This window comes from Anopheles maculipalpis, chromosome 3RL (genome assembly GCF_943734695.1).
Source record: "Anopheles maculipalpis chromosome 3RL, idAnoMacuDA_375_x, whole genome shotgun sequence".
Taxonomy (NCBI): Eukaryota; Metazoa; Arthropoda; class Insecta; order Diptera; family Culicidae; genus Anopheles; species Anopheles maculipalpis.
In genome coordinates this window covers 77181317-77203883 of record NC_064872.1, presented here as the reverse complement: position 1 = coordinate 77203883, position 22567 = coordinate 77181317, and the positions used below count along the sequence as shown (strand labels likewise).

Here is a 22567-nt window from a genome sequence, read left to right as displayed (position 1 = left end):
TATGGGCTTGTTTGTGTGAGTATGCACTATTCCATCCACCAACCGCATTACTACAGCTTGCAGCAGCTTGTCGATGGTTGTTTTGCTACAGTATCCGATTGTTTTTTTTTTCCAAACCGCTACCGCGTTGCAATCTGGCCGCTCCACAGCTCCGCAACCGCTACCTCCGTCTCCCCGTCCGTTTTACTCTTCCGGCCAACCGAGGTCTTCGCCGACGAGTTCGTAGAATTTTTGATTGTGTTCAACGAAGAACTTACGCAACTTCGATATCACGACCGGATCGACGCGTGGGTGCTTCCGGCCTTTCGTCTCCCGTAAACATTTGTCGCCCGTCTCGTTTCGCAGACAGTAGAAGCCTTTCGTTTCGTTGAAGTAGAAGTTATTGCTACCGATCCGTGGCTCGATGCCTGGTGAGTAGATGGGTAAAGGGAGAGAGAGAGAGAAAGAGCAGGAAATGAGATGAAAATAAAAATGAGATCCAACCCGTATCCGGTGCCCGTATGCCCCCGCAAGTAAGTGTGCAAACCAACCGTAAACTAATGCACAGTAACTACCACTGTACATTGTACGAACGAATGCACACCGCCCTCGTACACTCGTTCGCACACGTTGCACGCTTGGAATTAAAACTTTTCCACCTACCTACGTAAACAACACATCCAAACACTTTCAGTGCACTGGGTAAAAAAAAGGGTGGAAAATTTTACGAAAAATCTCTCAAAACCTCTCAACGCTAGTTGGGAAAGTAGGTTAAGTATGATTTCCTGCAAAAGCATAGTTTGTTTGTAGGCTTCTTCAACCTACACCAGGGATGGAAAGGATCGTGACTTAATTAGAGACAATGTTGCAAAACGGACGGACATATGCTTTCAATTCGCCCAACGATGCGAGTGATGATGGAATTATTAAAAACAGCTTACTGTTTTACCGCCACTGCTAGCTGTGTAGCTCCTAGAAACGGAAACATTGCTTATTTTCCATCACGAATTGTTTCTTAATGTTGATGACATCTCTTTTTGAGAAATAATTGAAGATTTGCTATGTTCGAAAAGTCGCAAAGTAAAACGAACGTCAATTAGGAAGGAAGGAAGCAGCAAAGTGTCCCGAACCTTTCCGTCATCGTTATATTTGTGAGATCGTTCGAGTGATTCCACTTCAAACCAGGGCAAACCCAAAAAGGTTTGTCACAATTATTTTCCCTTTCGATTAAACTCACTATCTCTCCCTCTTTTATGTGACTTTTACTACGTACGCTTCGGTTTCGTTGGCAAAACTTGTTGACCCACATTTTCACTTGACGAACGGAAATCGGATAAAGTGCGCCCTTTGGTCGGTAGTAGCTTTTGATACGTCGAAAAAAAAATGTTGTGCTTGTGCTTGTGTAATCTATTAATGAAATGACCATAACAAATGCTTCCCCGAACATAACATCCTCCTTCTCCGGTTCAGATAATGTGATAAGTTTCATTATTCAACGCACACGGTAGTTGTAAACGAGCGAATGGGTAAGAGGGCGAACCTATCTGGAGTCCAATCGACTACGCATCGAATTATTAAACATTCGGATATGGATTGTTGTACCGTACTATCATGCTCTAGAATCTGTTAATTATCCTTCGGCCCGTTGTAAAAATATTGCCGCCCACCAGATGCTCTTTCGAGTGACTGCCCAGGCAATGCACCTGTACACACGTGGGAGGATGAGGAAGTGCAAATGTCATACCCAGCCCGTATGCCATTGGAGCAGTGGAAAATCAATAAAATTGAAATGTCAAACGATGTGGCGTAGGTGCGCCGCTGCCTGGGAGAAATCGGTTGCTAATGCGAATGAAATAAATCAACGATCCCTTGAGTCTGCTTTGATCTATGCGACTTAATCACTTACTCGGTCCCTAATCTCGGTACGATTTAGGCGTAGCCGTGTGAAGATTATCTGCACAGATCGTTAGCAATGGTTTGGTGGTTGCGGAAGGTTGGCGTACATCAATTTTCATTTTGAATTTCGACCTACTTAATCGCTTGTTGAATAAGTACTTTGCATACAGTTTGTATAGCTTTTACAGGCATTATTATCTTCCCTTTGCTGGAATACACATTGTATTCGACTAAATTTTGATGGTGCAATTGGTCTTATCATATTAGAGTAGTTTTAGATGCTTTCTCCGAAGGTCGATTGTACATGAAATCCGGTGTCCCATTTGTACAAAATGACTTGAAGTTTGGGCTGCCTATTCTAGAACGCTTTTCAAAGCTTCTTCTTGGCTTAACGACCTCTAAGGTCACCACTACGTTCAGTCCTCACTACGTTTACACCACAGAGCCGCCGTCGGCCCTTCAAGACTTCAACATCTAAATTTAAACACATAAATCTTCATACATTTCAGCTATGAAGCTGGTGTACTTGAAAGATCAGTCCAAGATCATGAAAATGATCAATAGTAGCTTTTTCCAATAAACTTTCCGAAGAAATTAGTTGCATACATAGGAGCACTGGACGCAGTGTGTATGCAGAATACGTTGCTTTAATTATTGTTTTTATTGCAACTTTCACTCATTTCACACTTTCTCTGTGTTGCAGAAGGAAACGATTATCAAACATAGCTTTCTTCCTTGCGTTCTTGCACCTAATGAGAGTAGCAATTTTGGTTAGCTTTATTATTCACATCCCGACCGCTGTCACCCATCAATGGGCGACAGCGTGCGTGTACTGTGGTGACATGTTTGTAGAATAAATTGCAATTACAAATGAGCATTCACCCGACAAATAACCGCCAAATGCTGTCGGGCCAAAAGTTTTCTAATTACTGAAGATGGCAGGTCTGTTGGCATTCTTGTTCCGTTTCACTCCGACTGTCAAGCTCCCCTGGTTCCCCTAGCTCCTCACATTCCCACGGCGCTTTCCTCAGGATGGTTACAACCGGGTGGAGCACCCAGCTGAAGCATCCCGAGCATTATCCTGCACCCACCACTTTCCATCGCGCTGAAGTGCACAAACAAAGAGTGATTGTTTTCGTTCATTGGTTAGGAAAATTGAAAAACGCTTCCATCAGGCTGCCGTTTGCAAGCGTTCGCTCACCACATAGTAGCTCGGTTCGGCGCTTTTTGTGTTAGTGTTCTTCGCACTGTTCTTTTGCTTTCAAATGAACGCAGCCCAGAAGCTCGATCGGTAAGGAAGTGATGTTGGCAGGAAATGATTCCCTCCGCACAGCAAACAGTACACGCTACGTAAGTGTGAGAGGGCAAGTAGCAGAAACATAATCAATAATCGTAGGGAGGGAGGTGGTGGGAGGGGGGCTGCGGCTGGTAGAAGTTTTTTTTGTACTTTTTTTGATGGATTTTAAATGACTGATGCCTCCGAGCGGCATCGGTAGCAAATGATTGATTGCTCATCGGTTCCTGGTTGGGCGTCGAATGCAACCGAGGCCGAGGCCAACCGTGCTGAGAAACACCTGCAAAGCTGCTGGGCGTTGGGCGGGTTAATTAAAACATGATTACAATCCATCCGAAGAATTAGACGCTCGTACTTGTAATTGAACTGAATGTGAACGCATTACAGTTCTCATTTTAAATGCCACTGGAGCCTTGGTGTGTTTTATGGTATCTGATAATGAGGTGCACAAAATGGGCACGACCAATCGTTGCTGTTAGTGCTATTATAGATAACAACATGGACGCCACAATTGTTCTCTATAATGGTTGTTGGTTATACTTCTTTATATTTATTTTATAATAGTTCAATACACGGTTGAAGTTAAGCAGCAGATTTATACATTATCTAAGTCATAATTGACGTTGAAATCTAGTGGTATAAATAACAGCTCTCCTATGTATTTGTTTTTCCAATCAAACTGAAACATATTCCAGCAAGAATTAAATACAACGTTAATGAAACGATGAAACTTTCTGCCTTTAAAAACACTACCCACAGCCTTTTCAACCACCGTTCCCAAACAACGAAAGTGCAATGCAATTAATATCGCTGTCGCAATTAAAACACCACTTACCTAAAAAATCCTCAATGCGGCGCAGCTGCGAAACCGGATCGTCGATAAGCTGGTCACCGTTGACGACCAGTAATTGCTCGCGGGGGAACACCTCCAACCAACGGTGCACGTGCACGTGATACTGCGAGATGGCCAACGGTCGGTACGCCTCGTTGACCGTTCCGTTCGGCAGGATGGCCAACTCCTCAAACGACCTGCCCAAAACGATCCATTCCCGAAGGGCCAACACCACATGGAGAAGCATCGCCGTCCGAAGCAATAAGAATGAAAGCACGAAAAAACGGGAAAGCACGAGATAACATCAGTAAAAGTAAGAAATAATAATACGAAAAAAGAGAAAAGAAAAGTCACAAAAGTTCGCATTAAAAAAGTTTACCATCATTCAAAGCCATCGAGCCGGCAAAGGAGAAGAAGAATCGATGGTCGGGAAAGTGCGTGGGGAAGCAAAACAAAAATTTAGACCAGCAGACAGGTCCGTGCTGGCGGTTGTCCTGCGCTCGGTGGAAAGAAGTAAGTTGGCAACAAAAATTAAAACAAAATTACCAACAAATTAGACCCACGTGAGACCGATGATTAGTGACTTTTCCGTTTGCATTCAGCTTTTTTAGACAAATCCCGGTTCCCGTAACGCAAAAGGCACCCGGGGGCGGGTAGAGCAAGATGATTGGTATAAGCGAAAATTGAAGAGCCATCGTTAGGCCTTCAGGGCGACATTCAAACATTCATCTTTTTAATGATCATTACGCTCGGCAAACTGTCCTCACGGTTTTTCAATGCCGTTTGGACTGGAGCGTGTTTCAGGCTGGATTTCCTTTGAAGTGTTAACGCCGACGTACACATTGCAACGGTGGTATGTTTATTTTCTGCTGAAACTTTGCTCACTTTACATTTTCACAACACACAGCAATGAAGTGTAGTGAGATATTGAGGGTTTCGTGTGCAAAATGCCGCTAAATATTTGTTTGTTCATTTTTGCTGCTGCTGAAGGGTATTTTTTGGTTACGAATTTACAACTTTTCCTTACGATGCTGCGGTGCCTGCGATTACAACGCTTGCGGAAGCATGTCAGGCTCAGTCGAGCCAGAGTCGATTAGAAAAATTGTCAGTTGCAATGGATGAGGCACACTTCACTTCCTTAGCTTTCCCCAATCTTCTAGAAGTGGCAGGGCGCTCGTCGTATTCGTTGCCATCGGGTTCTTGAAGCTTCTTGGAAGTAATCCGAAGCTTGACACGCGAACTCGAACAAAAGCGGATCCAACAGACCGGCGTGTGTGCTTGTTTATATGTTGTTAGATATTTGTCTACCGGGTTGGTTTGCGCACCTCACACACGCCCCTTGGCATGGTTGCACGATGAAGCAAAACCACAGCAAGAACAAGCAACAACAGCAACATACCAGCGGAATCAACGCGAGCTGTGCGCTGTATGTTTTATTGTACTTCGGATAAGAAATGGCGAAGTGAATGCTGTCGATTTTGAGGGTATTGCTGTTGTCACCACAACAGGTTACAAATGTGTTCGTGGGTTGGGAAAATTCCCGGAAACTGAAGTTGAAGTTTGCGTGGGTGATGCTCAGCGTGGGAAGGTTTTTGTATTAAATCTAGTGGACGCGAAGGGTAAGAGTTGTGGTTTTTGGATGACTTATTGGAAACATATTAGAAAAGTTTAAGTGAAAAAGAAATTGAGCTAAGCGTGAGCGTAAATTTAAATGTTGGAGAAGATAAACTGCATCAAACAAAATAAATCACCACTACAGGTTGTCTGTAGCTAAAGTCTGTGCAAACAGGACATTCTGCATATATTGTAACGTTATTCTCAGGTACACAGAAGGATCGTGCACCCTCCGGAATTATCTGTGCTGTATAATTTTCTTAAATCAATATTACATACCTCGACAGAGGAGAAGTTGACGATAGACTCTGTTGCTGGGGTAGTGTTGCCGTCGCCGCGTGACTTCGAAGCTGTGTGTAATCGGATATTGCTCTCGTTACGGGTTCCCTTACAATTAGAAGCAGCTTGATGGACGCATTCATCGCTCGGACTCGTTCCGGAACCTACAGGATATGGACAGGAGCAACAGATGATTAAGCATCGGATAATAAGAAACGTGAAAACCAGGAAGGATCAATAGATATAAAATGTGTAGTAAATGTACGTTTTCAAACAAACGAAGAACAAACGAAATTAAAACAAAAATTTCGAAAATAGATAGTAAACTGCGTCAGAGAATCATAAAACATGTCAAATAAATGAGCGCCTCAAAGTAGGCAATCAAATGTTTATTGGAGAATTCAAAATTGAAACATCCTTCCATATTTTGCTAAAAGCAAATCTTTCCATTCCGTTTGCTTTTTAGTTAAAAACAATTATCCACTTTTCAAATCATATAAGCACTTATCTAAATGCTAGCTTAGCGATTGGAGGGCTTAAATTTTTAATCAAAAAAGTTTTGTAGCTCAAAAAATCCTTCACTTTTGCTCCTATTTTCACCCCAAGTTGTAGCGGAATTTAAAGGTAGCACTGTTTATGTTACATGATAGAGAGCAACGAAATGTAACACTACCAAAAAGTGTGGTTCATTGGCATGACTGAATGTGTTTTTCTTTATCATTTCCATAATTTGTATCTTCAGAGCACGGACAAAAATAGCATTAAAAGACCAACTCCGCTCTATTGCAATTTGCACCCATTCCCGGAGATAGCGTACACTCGTCCGAAGGAATTCTGACCCACCAGCGAAAGCGCTTAAGCACTGTCCACAGACCACTTTCAGCTTGTCACTTCCACCAAGAAGAGAAAGAACAAACCGGGCGGACGATCGATCGTTTCGCTTCAACTTCAACGACCTAGGTCAAACGAATGTCCTTTGCGAAGTTCCTGCACCATCGAACCGTCGAATAGAGTAACTGTGGGTTTTCTGGGGTGTGAGGCTGTGTGTGTATGTGTGTGTGATTGTAATCTCACTTTCTCACGCTAAACCTTGTCACTTGAAATTGATTCATTTACTGCTACAGTCCACCAGAGCTGGACTGGGCAAAACCATTATTCAGTGTTGCGGTACGGTACAAGTGCACACAATTTTTTTCTTCTTTCCTTCGATGACATCCCTTGGCCTTGCCCTAAACCGAACCCTTCGAAAAGATTCGGGGTCTTTTCGGGGTGGATGAAAGTTTTCACTTTTGCAATAGCATTTCGTACCACATTGTATGTGTACGAGCGTGTTTGTGGTTTACCGTTGCACGTCAATGCAAGTTCGGCAATCGTGTGCCCCGGTTCGGGATTCTGGAAATGGAGTTGGTAGTAAAAGAAGAAGAAGAAAAAGACAGCTTCAAGTTTGGGACAAAGTAGCAACCGAATCAGCGTTGGCCACCTCGCTGGTCCCCTTTTTTAGCAAAGTTTTTGCCATTCTGCTTGTTGTAAGAGTGTAACTATCGTACGCTCGTGCTCATTCTAGAATGTGGCTGTGTCTGTGTCGTTCGTTAGCTGTCACACCACCTTTTCAGCTGACACAGTTTGGTCTACACGAGGCAGTGCTCTTAGCCCCAGGATTTCGTGCCCCTGTCGTGGCTCATTTAGCGGCACACAGCTGCGAAATAATGTTATTTATGTTGTTTACTGCAAATTTTCGACAGCTCGTGATGTTCGGATAGGTTTTTTGTCTTGGATTTTTGTTGCTGTTGCTTCAAACACGCTTGTGGTGCTTCAAATACAGTTACCAAAAATGTGCAAGAGCTCACGATTGATAAGGGTTATTGAGGAGTAGTGGAAAAGGCAAGACGCAAGCTTTTGGTAAAATAAATTATTTTCTTTTCTACCAAGGAGATAGTAGTACGTGGGAACAGTTAATGGGACGAAGCAATTGGAGCAGCCTTGGGACGGTTTACTACAACCTCCGGCCAACAAATAAATATAAGCACAATTGACCTTGTCACTCCAGTAGCAGTAGTAGCAGTAGTAGCAATAGTAGTAGTAATATCATTTGGACGTGTACGGGTGTCTGGTACGAAGGGCGAAGGACATTTGTTGCTTTCAATAAATAAGTGGATACATTTATTTGGCACGCTTTACGAACTGTCTAACAAAGCGCCCTACATACCGAAAAACTTTGATGATGTACTTTGCTTGATTTTATCTACTGGATTGGTATTGAAGTTAATTTCAAAAAGTGGTGTAGTTTCGTGTAAAAGAATATTAAATTGAAAAATTGTTAAGAAATTTTCTGAAAGCTTGAGCAACGAAAATTCTATTTCTGTATCAAATAATTAGATTGGCTTATCATGCTACTAGGCTTGTGCCTGAACCACTGGAAAAAGATGCGATGATTAAATTGTTTTCCTAGAAAAAGCAAAGTAAATAGTGTTGATAACGCATTTTTTCCACACTATTTCTCCAAGGGCAATCAAGTCTCCATACGAGAACGCATCGCCTTGCGACCAATCATCATTTCACGGCCTCGTCACCAAAGCCACCAACCGGTCGGTGAATAAAAATGCAAATATAAACAGATGCTTCATTAATTTTACGACAGTTTGCTTTTGTGTGACGAGCGCGCACGGCTCGTGCACTCAGGACGATGATGATATAATTATTCTTACGCTCTTTCTCCTCATCGCATTCATGACGCTGTTGGCTGAACATATGCAGTGTGAAACACATGGAGCTGGTTGCAAAAGTGAAATGTGCTTTTACCTCTGGTGTCACGAAATAGCTGGGGCTCTTCTCGATCGTTATCTGGCCACGGAAGGAGTGTGGCATCTTCTTCCGGTACCATTCGAGCCCCCTCAGGTAGTTTTCGTCGCGATCGAAAAAATGCACCTCGCCGGCGGCCTTCTGTATCCTTGGATGCAAGTACAGCATCTCGAGCAGGGCGCGTGTGCCACATTTTCTCACTCCTATTATTAAACACTGCACGATGAACGGATGGGAAAACGGGGGAGAAAATTAATTTGCCCAGCAAAACACATAATTAAACGCTCACTGCACTTACTTGTGGTAACCTACGGCTAGTTTTGGGAAAGTGTATTCGGTTCGGAAACACGACAGGCTGATTGATAACCGGTGGATTGGGTATGTGATTTGTCAGTATGGCTATTTTATTCTCCGAAATAGCAGTGGCCGCCTGAAAGAAGAAAGGAATGGATTCGGATGTCGGTTGTCTGGTGTCGGTAAAATCTATTTAAAGGGTCCCGTTTGTTTAGTGAACATACCTGTATGCTGTACACCGCACTATCGTACAGGATGTGAAACGTTAGAAAGAGCGATAGCAGCATCACCGAAAGAAAGAGCGCTGCCAGTTTAGGCCTCGATACGCCTACAACGAGGACGCAATCGGAGTGTGAAGGATCTGGCCCGAAGGGCCTCATAGCCGCTTTGGGTAACCATCTGTAAGGGTGAGAAAAAAAGAGAGAGAACGATTAGAAACAATTGAAGTAATGGTACATGGTTCAGCAATGGTTATTGATAAGTATCACACTGCGAATAGAATCAATTTCAATGTAACTAAACAGTTCCGGTAAAAAGCCGCAACGATATTTCGATTCGATATTTCGTGTTGATGAATTTCTTGCGATTGAAAAACACAAAGGTTGTTCTACGAATTTTGTCACTCTGCTGGAAAATAATATTTGCCACAAGTGACAACTTTGAACCAGCCCAGCTTCGCTGGAAAACTTTGGGAAACATTTAAAGTTAATTGTAATAAAAGTTTCAAGGAAAATATTTTTCACAAATTCATTTAAATTATGATACAGAATCATTCAACAGTTCTGCTTCATTTTACAGTTCAACTAAGGAGTATAAATTTCTCATTAGAATTCTGGGAAAAATATTGCTATGCAAAAAATCCTTTTCTTGCAAATAATTGTACTAACCTTAACGGCAAAATTCAAAGAAAAGCATTTCCTGGGTGTACTTTCCTTTTAAGCCCGTTTTTTTCTTCGAATTTACAGGCAATTATATTTTCCGTGCCTTCAAAACCTTTTCTGACCCGCTTGCAACAGTCCACCCTTTCCGGTTCCAGGAATATGAATAACGATTCGCTTATCGTTCACCCCAACCATGCCCGTCGAGTTTCAAGTGCAAAAGATTTCGCTTAACGACAGCGGTAGAAAAGAAAAGCTCCGAAATGTTCTAACCCCCATTCCTCTTCCAAAAGCAAATGAGCGTACTGAGAGAGTAAAATTTATCTGGCCAGAACATTGTCTTTAATTGGTGGCCCCCCCCCCCCCCACCCCCCCTTTTCCGGCACACTCGAGAACCCAGCCCCATCGTCTCAGGAATCGCGCCCGGTGCAACAATTCCGTGACCGGAAGCGACCATAAAATCCTTCGCCTGACGGAATCGTTCGAGCCGCCATTAGCGTTTATTAGCGAACGTGTATACGCTGCCACGGGAGGGGTTTTTTTTATGCGCATTTTCCTTTAGAAGATATGCACAGGATATGCTTGTCATTGAAAGGTGAACACACAAAAGTTCTTCTCTCATTTTGCCTGGGTATAAATTTGGCGTGCGGAGATAAAACAATTATTTACAGCGAAAATGAAAGATATAATTATAATCCTCCGTTTATTTTTCGTCGAGTCGATTTTGAGTGATGGATTAAGCATGTCTTTAATAAATAAGACATTTGTTTAGTTTCCGAATATAATCACACTCATTATCGCAACGATTTCATCAATGGTTCTATCACTGACCAGTTCGCGTTCGTGTGAGCTTAGTTTTCTTTTTCTAAGGACGGTAAAAATACTCCGATTTCCAAGTTAGTCGTAGCTCATATATATGTTTCTGGGAAGCAATAAGATCCATTAGGAAATCGTCAAGAAGTCAAGCGGCTGGTCCCCAATATGCCGTCAAGCGCACGCTTGAACGAGCAGCTTTGTTCACGAGAGCGATTTATCGTACCTAAGAGTAAGCTAGGGCGATACCTTTAAAAATAGTATCACCATAGAGTCATAACAGAACAACGCTTCGAGATGGGGGGGAGAAAACATCCAACATTTCCACACAAGGTTCGTTTCGTTTTCTTGTACAAATCAAAACCATTCTTTCCATTCGTCACAAATCATAACATGCAATATCGATCAATTCGGAGAAAAACAAACCCTTAATTTGATTTACGAGAAACCAAATGGGTCTGCACGACCGTCTCCATTTTATGTGGTCATTTTGTATACGGATGTTTTTTTTTTTTTTTGCATTTCTGGTGGCCATTTTTTGTTGCCCAAGCAATCACCTGTTGACAGTAACGTGTGTGCCTGTTCGTTTTGAAAGCATTGACAGACGGGCGAGCATAGCAAGAAAAATGTGATTTTAGGAGATCAGAAGGAATACGCGACAGGCATCAGTGGCGCTTGAGGAATATATATTAAAGCAGGTCTCTCTTCAAGCTTTAAACATATGCTTCACTTAATTTTGCATGTGAACAATAGAAACATACGACACGCCAGAGAAATACTAAATTTTTATCTTGTGCTGTAAGTGACGTGATGCAAGTCAGATTTCCATAAAACGATGTCGTGTTTGATAAAATTTAAACCCTCAAAAGTCGCTTTAGGTTTTCCAGCATTTCTATTTCTATAGGAAATACTAGCACCGGTAACATTTTCTATAGATTCCTTTAGGCAAAGTTCATCTTTTTTGCACTCAACAAATCCTCTGGAGGTCTATAAAATGACAGATAAAAAGGTATCCAATTCCTAGAAATCGTAAATCTAGAGAATCACTTTTCATCTTCTATGCTACTACCTGAACGGGAAACACATCAGTAATTGATTGTCACGCATGTGTCCTAAATCAATTCATAATTCTTTGACTTGCTTTAGCTTTTAGAAGGCAACCAAAAGGGACAATGATTTTCCCATTCCTTATCTGTGTCCCTGTCCCTGTGGTTTAATTTTATAGCACACTTCCCAAAAACAAATGGATATGCTCCTCATCGATAAGAGAACCATCGCACAAAACACCCTCATTATCGGGTGAAGAGTGTATGTGTGTCTCTTTTGTGTGCGAATGTATTTCTATTGTTTCTCCAGGGTCGAAGGACCGAAACGGGTTTGATAGGGATTGCTTGTTTCAATGCCATTTGTCGAGCCTCGTTGTGCTGGAAGACCTTTTGACGGTTTCCGGCTTGGGAAAAATATCAAAACAATATCGATCAATAACTAATTCATTACGTATTTACGAAATTCTAGCCTCTACTCTTGCGACGAGCTACGATGGTTGAAGCCATCGATGGTTTAGGGGATTCTCTTCTACCCTCTCTTACTGGCCACCCTTTTACACGAGAAAGGGCAAGAGTGGTGGTTTTCCACCATACCCGAAACGTGCAATGTAACAATGGCAATAGGATTTTATGGAGCTAATCTCCGAATCGAAGAAAGTGGTGGTTCAATGTAACGAAGCAAACAGTAACAAAAACAAAACTACGCATCGTGCAGAACGTTACGATCATCTATAATTTAATTATCAGCTCAGAGGTGGAGAGTTTGATTGAAGCGAATGTATCGAACCATTGAACACTGGCGTGCTGGTGGTCAAAAATGCTTTTTATCTTTTAAGGGACGGCATGGTTTTATTGCTTAAATGAAAAACATTGGCTGTACATACAGGATTACAACATCATGATGAGTTTGGGCGATTGACAAGAGCCATAAACAAGACTCATAGAAGTTAATGCATAATTTATTTCATTTCATCAGTGTTTTTCTATGCATTCGTTGAAAGCTGAAACCAGACTTAGTGGATCATATTAAAATTTTTCGTTCCTAATATTCTTGTAACAAACAGTTTACTTCTAGTGAACCCTTATTCAGCGTAATTCAGGCCTGGGAGCGTTGGACATTTTTAGCAAACATTATTTAAGGATGGAGGCGCCCAGTACTTCAGCTAAGCACGTACTTAAAAACGTGTCCACACTCGGCTCTGAAAAGAAAGTATCTTCCTACTAATATGAGTGATATTTTCTTTGTAAAATAATACAAAAATATAATATGCTTCATAGTACACGACAGTTAATGCTGAATATAAAAAAAAAATTAACAAAATGGTTACATACACTACACAACGCACTAAAAAAAATCGTATAGTGTTTGCGCAAGTTAAAAAATGATGCAATCATCAGAACTGAATGTGTTCCCAACTGTCCCATAGTGTCAAAGCTTACGCAAACACACACGTGGAACGTATTTAATGAAGGTCAATCAAATGATACGGATTCGATTTCTGGCGGCAAGGTAATGTGGTAATGTGTTCTTCATTGACCTGTTTCTACTTGTTTTTTTTTTGCTTTCACACTAAAAACAGTCTATTTATCCACCGTGGAGCAGAGCACACCGCATTAAACCACACCGAACGTATCGAACCGGTATCGTTACAACAGTAACTTCAGCTGCTACGATTTATGGCGGTGCCGCTGGTCACCGGTGCACTGTACCGTAAAGTCGAGCTGCTGGTTACTTAATGGGCGTTTTACATCGCTCGTAAACTCGTTACGCCCGGAAGTCAGTTTACAGCCTCAATAGAATAGCTCGGTCCGCTTTCGCCGAGGAGAAAAAGCTGAAAGCTGCTGCTAAGGTGGGATTTTGAAGCTGCCAAGAAAGTAGCTGCTAATATGGCTAAATTAACGGAAGTGGGTGTCCCTGGTATAGTGCCGTAAGCGTAAACGAATATGGTAGAAAAGGTTCTCTTAGTGTTGCATCGTCAAGGTTCAGGTCGGTCAGTTCGAATATCCTTCCCATGGCACGACCCTGCAATCACATGCTACTGATTATTACTACATTCATATGCAAATAATGCATAGTCCTTCCACACAGACAGTGTTCCAGTGCCTTGTTTACAGGTATGCATTTGTGTTGGCTGAAGAAAAAATCATGTGGTAAAACTATGAGGACACCCTCCAGCTAGCTTGACTTTTAACCACATTCAGCGCCATCCAGCAAAGAGGGATGATGGTGAGGTGGGAATTTAATTACTATAGCCGTTTAATGGGTCCACTACAACAAGAAAAACATTGTTGTATGCAGTGACGAATTTTGCTATGGGCCAATTACTCCAAAGACAAGCCTGTTTGTCGTGTAACACAAAAAAGGAAGCAAAGACAAAAAGAAACCTCCTGCGTAGAAAACATTGAAAGGACTTTCAAGAAAAGCTTCCTAGTTCCGGGAACTCTCCGGCACGTGTTCTAAGTACGAAATCAATGCAAACCAGAAACTCACCCCCGGCACTCCCTATTGCACTCCTTTTGCGTGGAAAAAGGGTATCTCACGCCAGTAAACCGAAGGTGCATGAGTGCATGAATACAAACATGACAACTTCCGGATGCAAGTGCACCGTACACTTGCCCCATTAGGCTAAACCATACTTGTAACCACCAACTGCTTCGAAACTCCTTGTGTGTGCGTGCATTTGGTTCAACCCTCGGCCAAAATATTCAAAACCAACCCCTTGCACAGCATAAACACTACAACAACTCTTCCGCTATAAAATAGTTAAAAGGTAAGCATTTTAGCATTGGGAAAGAAAAACGAGGTCAATCCACATGTTGCTGCACCTGTAAAGATTTGCTTTTCGATATTCATTTCCTGCCCCTTTTTTTTGCACCTCTCAACCCTCGATGGTTTTTCGAACGGGAGGAAAATCCTTTCGATGTGTATGTGCATGTATTTATGGGGAACCAGAACGCAACGAGTATGAAATTGTTGCATTCAGTCAAGGTTTAAACTTTAACGTACGGCTTCCCAACACTCTTCGCCACACCGAACAGCTACAATTGGCAGGAAACTTTTAAATGGTGAATTTGTTCTGACAGCTGTTGATTAACGGGCCTGTTAGGAAGTGGGTCGGTAACCGCACGGATACCATTGTTGTTGATGGAGAGGAATGGGTGAGATCGAGTGGTTTTAAGTGATTTAAAAAGAAAAGACAAATCAAGACGATTCATAGGAATAGTAAGGAAAACACAGGAAAAATAAGTATTTGAATAGTTTTTTTTCTGACGCTCAACTTAAAGGGCTTAGAATTATTGGATAAATAGGCCACTACAACTTCTTTCTCATTCCTTAACAGACATTTTTTGGACCGAACCATCATAGGTTGACTTATCCTACATGAGCTCGATTCAAATTTACCATTCGTTAAACACGGAGACAAATACATTTTTCAAAACCATTGCAAGGTGAAACACAATCCACACAATATTACTACCGCAGCACAATTGCTACCGTGTCACCAGCGTCAAAAACAAACTGTATCTTCCTGCAAACGGAAACCCCACGAAAACAGGCCGCAAGAGATGTGGGCATTCGTGGAATGCAGCCGCCACACAGCAACTAATTAAATTGAGAGCTTCGTTCGTCGGAAAACATCAATCTTCTCATGAAAAGCACTCTCCTCACCGGCAGCACTCGATATCATGTCATGTCTCTGGTTTGTCGACATTCTGACAATCCTTATGTATGTACACACGTACACATACAGCTGCATTTAAACACAGCTACACAAACACCTTCATCGTACGGCCAAGCTGTCTCTTTCCTTGTCACCCTAACGCCGGGTTTTTCCCCAATCCACCCCCCATGTTGAGAGGTATTGATTTTCCGATTTTGCTCGATCTCCATCAGCCCATTGTAAATTATTCGGCATCCTAATTCCATTATCATTTCGTGATTTCAATTTCCTGACACGAAAGCTGCATGTGTGAGTTACGGAAGAGTGAAGATGCTTCAAAGAACAATCTCCCAAACAAACCTCCCGGTGAATGGTGAAGCAGAAAGGGACGAATTGGGAGGTGCACAGGTATGGACAGGTTCGTTCGAATCATCACACCAGCGTCGCACCAGTGTGCCGGTGGGTGTGAATATTAAGCGATGCTTTCGTTCGATGCCCTTGCCACTGCTACGGTGTGCTACGGTACAATACAGTCATCGGAGTGCTACTACTAGCCGAGTCATGTGATGGGCGTATTGATTGCTATCTTCTTTTCGTATGCATTATCAGCCGGTGGCGTCATCAATTGCACTCAGCCGATGTGCATGACTTGTGGAGCAGTTAGCGTGAAGTTATCGGGTTATCATACAAAGGCGAATGCTTTTAAAGTTTCCAGTTTTTCAGAGTAAAATGGTAGATAGAAATGTGTTAAGTAATTCCACATATGTACATTCCACGTACTCTGTGGTGCCAAATTCTGATAGTTTTGTGGATTTGTTTGCTAAACTTGCCAGTCATCACAACAGGGAAACCGGTCCGGATACGATTTGAACCTCGGCCTTGGCTTGTGAAGATGTGTATCGCAACTACCACCGGACCGCCTTCATACTTTGCTGAAGGTACTGCTCTAGAAAAATAGATTATTAATATGAATAAAATGCACCGCTCAATTCTGGCACGTAATATCTTACACTCTATTGGGTATTCATGCACATCAATGACCGCCAACACAAATCTAAACTTGTGACAGTGTGTTTACCCAAGAAAATCATAACTGTGCTGGATTACGCTCCCCCAACACCCAAACTAGGTTTAAGTCTTCACCATCCACCATATTTGGAATGCATTTGGACGATAGTTGTACAAGAGGTATATTCCCGACGGAAAGAAGTTAATGCATAGATGCTTTATGGAACACTCTTCATCCATAAACAACTTAAAAGTTGGTCCAATCTGCACGACACAATTTTTTTATTTTCAATGGAAATTTTATTTTTCTTGTCTATAGACTCCCGAAAAAATGCAACGCATGTTTCAATACAATTTGCATGCGACAAGAGATTTTGAAAGTGTAGAAACGGGTATCAAACCCCATCCGAACCTTCTCCAAGAACGCAAAACTTACAATGCAGTTAGGTGTCAAATTTATTCAAGCGAAGCTGAATAGGACAGACCAACCTTAGATCAAGATCAAATGCCAAAAAAAAAGAAAGATGAGGGAGTTTCCTTTTTTCTGTCTATTTGAATGATGGTTCTACACGAAGTAATTAAATACTATCTACTAAAAAAAACTATTTTTGAAAAAGCGTGTTATCATGTCTATTGAAAAAAAAAAACGTTCGAAAAAAAAATACAAAAACAGATTTATTCTACAATTGAGCGATAAACAACTGTCTACTGTCAAACGCTAAATTATTCGTATCGTCATCTTATTTTTCCATTTAAAATTGCAGAATAAAAATCAAGGCACTATTCAGCGCCACAATCGTTACTCATCACCATCACGTAATCGATACACGTGTTGAGCTATGTTGCCAAGTACGCTAGCCAAATTGATCTATTATTCTAGCCGGATATTTCGATCAGCTCGATATGAGCCACCCACGGTCAACATTCATCTCCGGTGTGTGTGTGTCTGTATGTGTATGTTCAATAAACCGTATCCGTGCTGCTGCACCGGCTCACCACCAGTGCCCGGGATGTATCAAACTAATGAATCGAATATTGAGTTATAAAGCTACATCCGTACAGGGTGTAGCGGAGCGCACACTTACAGAATATCCAATGGTAATGTAACGGAACAATCCCTCAATTGATCACCGCGTCGTTTCGTGGGCATCGGTGATGGTGCGAACGGTGCGCGAACGGTGACGGCACCGAGCAGCCGGGCAACCGGTGACAGCAAAATCGATCTTCTATTATTTCCGTTTCCAATAGTGCCATCTGCTGCAGTTGTGCATTCGGTGCAGTGCGGGTCTGGCAGGGGCAGCCTCGCGGGATGGGTGCAAAAACCGGAAAACCCTTCCAAAATTGTTCTTCTCCCGGTGTTTGGTGTTTTGGTGGTTGATGCTTCACTGCTATATCGTTTCGGTTTGCTCTTAAGCACGTATCGATAAAATGGACATTCACACCTTTCCACGTCACGTTGGTTACATACAGTCACAAGAAACTACACACACACACACACAATCGGTTGCACGTAAAAATAATTTCTCACACTGGCACGTTTCGTTCGCTAATTGATATGTATGTGATGGGCACATTTGAAACAATGCAGCTTTACGCTTTGTCGAATGTTGAGCCACTTATACTAGTATTTGTAAAGCTGTCGGTACACTTCTTCTTATCAAAAACTAAAAACCATTGCTCACTACTGATAAATAATTGTGCAGCACTGGTACACTACACGAGGCAATTGCTGATATGCATTGTTACGATGATGTTGCAGGGTTTAAAGACTCCGTTCACTTCATTCAGACTTCTCTACATGATATGTATCGTTGAAGATATCACCATCTGAAAGGAAAAGAGAGGAAAAAATGTGTTACTGTTTAGCAGAGGCAGAGAGAATGTTACAAAACGGGAGAACATAAAATATTTAAATTCACTATCCCAGTGAACTCTAGTGAAAAACAAACAAAAACCGTAATTTACAGAGAGATAAACCAGAACGAGTTCATCTTTTCTATCTTGCTTTGGAAATGAAGTACAAAGTACGGCAGCGTTAAACCACTCCACGGTCGGAAATAAGTAGTGAAGCAAATTTACTGCAAACCGCACCTGGACCTAGTGGTACGTATCGTACTGGTGCGACTCGCCTCGTTGACCATCTCTATTTGATAACATTTTCAACGGAAGCTCATTTAAATGCGGTGTCATTAAGGGCATCGTGTCACCCTTCTCGGTTCCCTCAACCTTCACTGCAACTCTTTCCTATTCATCGTCCAGTAAATGAGTTTGTCAGTAAGTATGGGTACGATAGTATAGAATTAAAATCGGACGTTACAACCCACCACCAAAAAAATACCCGGAACACGCTTCTCCAAGGTTTACTTCTCCAAAACTACCTCTCTATTGTCGCTCTATTTCAGTACAATGCACAATCGACAGTGTTATGGATTCCAATGTTGCAGCAGCAGCAGCAGCAAGACCTACCCCAAAAGTTGCGGATGGCTCACCGGTACGCAAGGGACAAACGAAATCGTACAAATGTACTATTTACCCCGTAAGGAAAACCGAAATTTCCAACCAAATTACGCCGGGTGAATGTTAACGCTAGGCAAGCGTCTGGTAAATAATACAAAAGCTACCAGCACTTTACACGACACCCGATGGCAAACACGTCCCGGCACCAGGACAAACAAGCTGGCGAAGCAGCAGCAGGAAAAACGTGGAGTGTAATTAACGGTAAATGACATTTATTTCTTTCTTCTGACACCCCGCTACGCCAAAGGAAAATGCAAATGCAGAAGGTCCTTGTGCTCTGCTACTGCCAAGGCAGGCCTGCAGTAACTGAGCGTGTCAACCGAACCACGCCTTTGAAGAGTGACCCGCGTTGCGTTGGGGGGAAAAAAAGGTGAAAGGGAGGAAAAATAAATACGGTACGAATTGCCGCGCATCATGACGCGATGGCCTTGGAAATCGTTGGGGGTAGAGAAGTGGGTTTAATAGTATGATGTAGGGGGGGGGGGGGGGGGAGGAGGGGAAGGTCAGTATACATCAAGCTATCAAGCTTTCCGCGCTTTGGCAATGGGAGCGGACAGGCGAGATCAACCGAGACTTATCGGGAAAATGCACGGGCCACTTCACCCTGTACAATTATGATAATGTAAATTACACTTTTTGCCTAATTTGAGACAATTAATATCCATTTTGTTTCAACCGGTTCCCGAAATGGGCGGTCACGTCGGATGAGTCGTTTTTTTTTTTTTTTTGGTTGTTGCTGTTGCTCTACTTTTTAATACAATGACCTGTTTTTTCTTGCGCTTTGTTTTCTTTGTGTACACTTTGTTTTAATCGTAGGCTTAATCGAATGAACCATTGCAAAGTGAATAGAAGTTTTGTGTTACTTTGGGACACATTTTACAGGAAATTGTAACCAGGAAGATTTTTTGTTGCAATTATTGAGTGCTAAGTTTGTAATCAATTGATTTTATGTGTCGAAAGCGATAGACTTGGCACTTCTTATGCAAGTACTGTTGTCTGGCTTGAAGTTAAGAATTACAGCAAAAATTTATTGGAGCAAAAACATGGATTAAACATTAACTACAGTCGGAATAGAAAAACACTTATTTTAGGCAAACAGTTGTACATTGTTGGCCAAAAGAAATAAATCTTCATCCTACAGTAACAAATCTAAGAATTACGATGCATCTGGATGATTATGATTTAGGCCAGATGCACCGTTAAGCAGCATACAAGTACCCTAAGTACAAAAGCCTTTAAGTATGTAATAATTATTGTTAAAATGGCTTATCTACTTTAATCAATGAGCCAAAACCAAGATAGCGTTGACTCTCAAATATTTCCTTTAAAAATTTCAATAATCAAACAGCTTAACCAAAGCTATGTACTTTAAATGATGTATCAACACTTCATCTTATAAAATAATCCCACATATTCGATTCCCACGCAATTTCTTCACCTCTACCCCATACGGTTTCCAATATCTGCAAAAGAATGCTTTCAAACACCCCGTTTCTAGCACCACATTGCCCGGTGCGATCGAAAGCTGAAAAATGTTTGAGGTGAAATATTCAATTAAGATATGATTTGATTTACGGTCGCTGCTCGATTGACTGTGATCGACGCCTGGTGCTAAGAATTCACGTTTCGGATAACAGGGATAGAAAAAAAAAAAACAGCCAATAAAGCCACAAACGCATATTCCGTCCCGACAGAGATGGTGGTACGTGGGTTTGTGGCACAAAAATAGCATCACAGCCCAGCGTGTCCCAGCGTCTGAGTGTTTGGTGCAGCTTTCGGAACAGAATCATGCTTTGGATTAAAAAAAAAGAAACGAAAGGGATGACGATTTTATCGCCACACCGGGAAGTGATCTCCCACTGATGGTGCTGGAATGTGTAGGGCTTTTGCTGTCTGCTTTTTATCTTGCTACCACCCACTAGTGCTGGCCAATCTGGCTTTTTACTGTTCAACACCGCGTGCGAATCGGTTGAGATGTTGGAAAGGAAGTAAAAAAAAAAAAAACATGACATAAAAGACATGACTGGATCGTGGCCAAATACTGCGGGTTCGTTTCCTTGACTCCCAGCTTTTCAGGATTTTCCCCCATTGCGAGAAATAGCTCAAAAATTGTTCACCCACTATCAAAGAGAAGCTTTTGCGCCTGGAGGGCTTTTAACTGGGCAGCGAAAGCACGTTCTGTGTCGAAACGAACACACGGGTTTGTTCGCAATGTTCCAGTAGTTTTGTGTACCTTCGCCATATGTAATTTGTCGCCTGTGGGTGAAAATGTTTCACAAAGGTTCGGTGTAGGTGTTCGGGAATTTAGCCAGTTTAAATAAGTTTAAAGAATCGTTTAATGCTTTCTGATGTAGGTTGCATGCGGAAGGAAACGTCATGATGTAGTTACAGTTTCATGCAACTTATTTTATCTTTAAGCGGATGTTTATTATGTTTTCTGTAACAACTAAAATAATAATTCGATTTCAAAATCTTATACCTTTACAGCAAAAAAAAAATTCTTTTACTTAAATTTATTTGCTCATTCCTCCGTACAAATTATTTATGTGCTGAACAAAATGTTTGGCAATTTTTGCGTCACTTCCAACGTAGACTGCAGTAGTACAACATTTCTCTTGTACGATGCGATGTACCACTGTGCCGATGGAGCAAGCGATCCATGTGACTTTTCGATGTTGTTGCCCATTTTGCCAAAATAGAAAAATATCCTTCCTCCCCTTTTATGCTCACAGTCGCAGTGTGGCGCCACGAGCGTTGTGTGGGAAACGACATTTTCTTGTTCGTCACCCGCAACAAGACACCTTTAAGGCGCAGCAAAAAAAAAACACGAAACAGAACAACCGGGTTGGCACACGAATATTCCATAAAGGATACACGCACACAAACTCACGTGTGGTGTGTGTACGTGCGGAAGCATAGTTAGCCCACGGAAAGCCACATGGCTAGTGAAAAAGCGCACTAATTAGTTGGAACACGTTGAAGTCGTAAAACGTAAAGGAGAAGAATGCCCAAAACGCTGGTACCAGCTTGCAGTACGTGGGATTTTCGGTCCGGCGGAAACCAATCGTCTCGTACGAATGGAGAAGAAAAGGTTAACGAAAGAAGCTCGCAGAGTAGGAGGAAAAGTTTAGTACCTCCGTTGGATATTTTTTTTTCCTCGCAATACCTCGTTCATTTATCCACGATCCAAGTCCTGCGATCAGTTAATCAATAAACGCGCTGCTGGTAAAGGCAGAGCACGAAATAAACCAAAATCAATTGATGTTTCTTGGTTCGTTCGCTCTTTCTCGTTCTGCCAATCTTAAATCACATGTATCCCTCCACCCACCCACACACATAGGCTAATGCTAAGGAGACGTTTTGCACAAGTTTTGCACGACTCTGCTCATTGGGAACTCGATTCACGTAGCCATTAAACGTTAAGCATGTTAAAGGTCGGTATCGGAGTTTCCGCAAGTTTTTTTTTTTGTGGTGCTAGCGATTCAGCCCCAGTTTGCCAAGTATCGGTTCCTCAAGTATCGATGGTTTATAAAATGAAAATCTCCACCATACATTCACACACAAGAAAAGGATAGACTTTTGCACTTTGCACCATGAACATTTCTTGCTCATCTTGACAACAAAAGAACTCAACTCCAACTCTCTCCCACAAAAAA

General features: G+C 42.0%; 2 protein-coding genes across 3 annotated transcripts in view; both read right to left on the bottom strand.

Annotated features, from left to right (window-relative positions):
* The window catches only part of LOC126562107 (slit homolog 1 protein), a 335492-nt gene that overhangs the window by 107614 nt on the left and 205311 nt on the right, over window positions 1–22567 (bottom strand). The window lies entirely within an intron of this gene.
* On the bottom strand, window positions 184–17668 carry LOC126562430 (heparan sulfate glucosamine 3-O-sulfotransferase 5). Its single transcript, XM_050218942.1, has 7 exons — window positions 17480–17668; window positions 9212–9386; window positions 8992–9123; window positions 8694–8909; window positions 5895–6058; window positions 4005–4198; window positions 184–407 (listed from the first exon to the last, which is right to left on the bottom strand). Exons 1-7 carry the CDS (start codon window positions 17542–17544, stop codon window positions 184–186), a joined length of 1170 nt encoding a protein of 389 aa, XP_050074899.1. The 5' UTR covers window positions 17545–17668.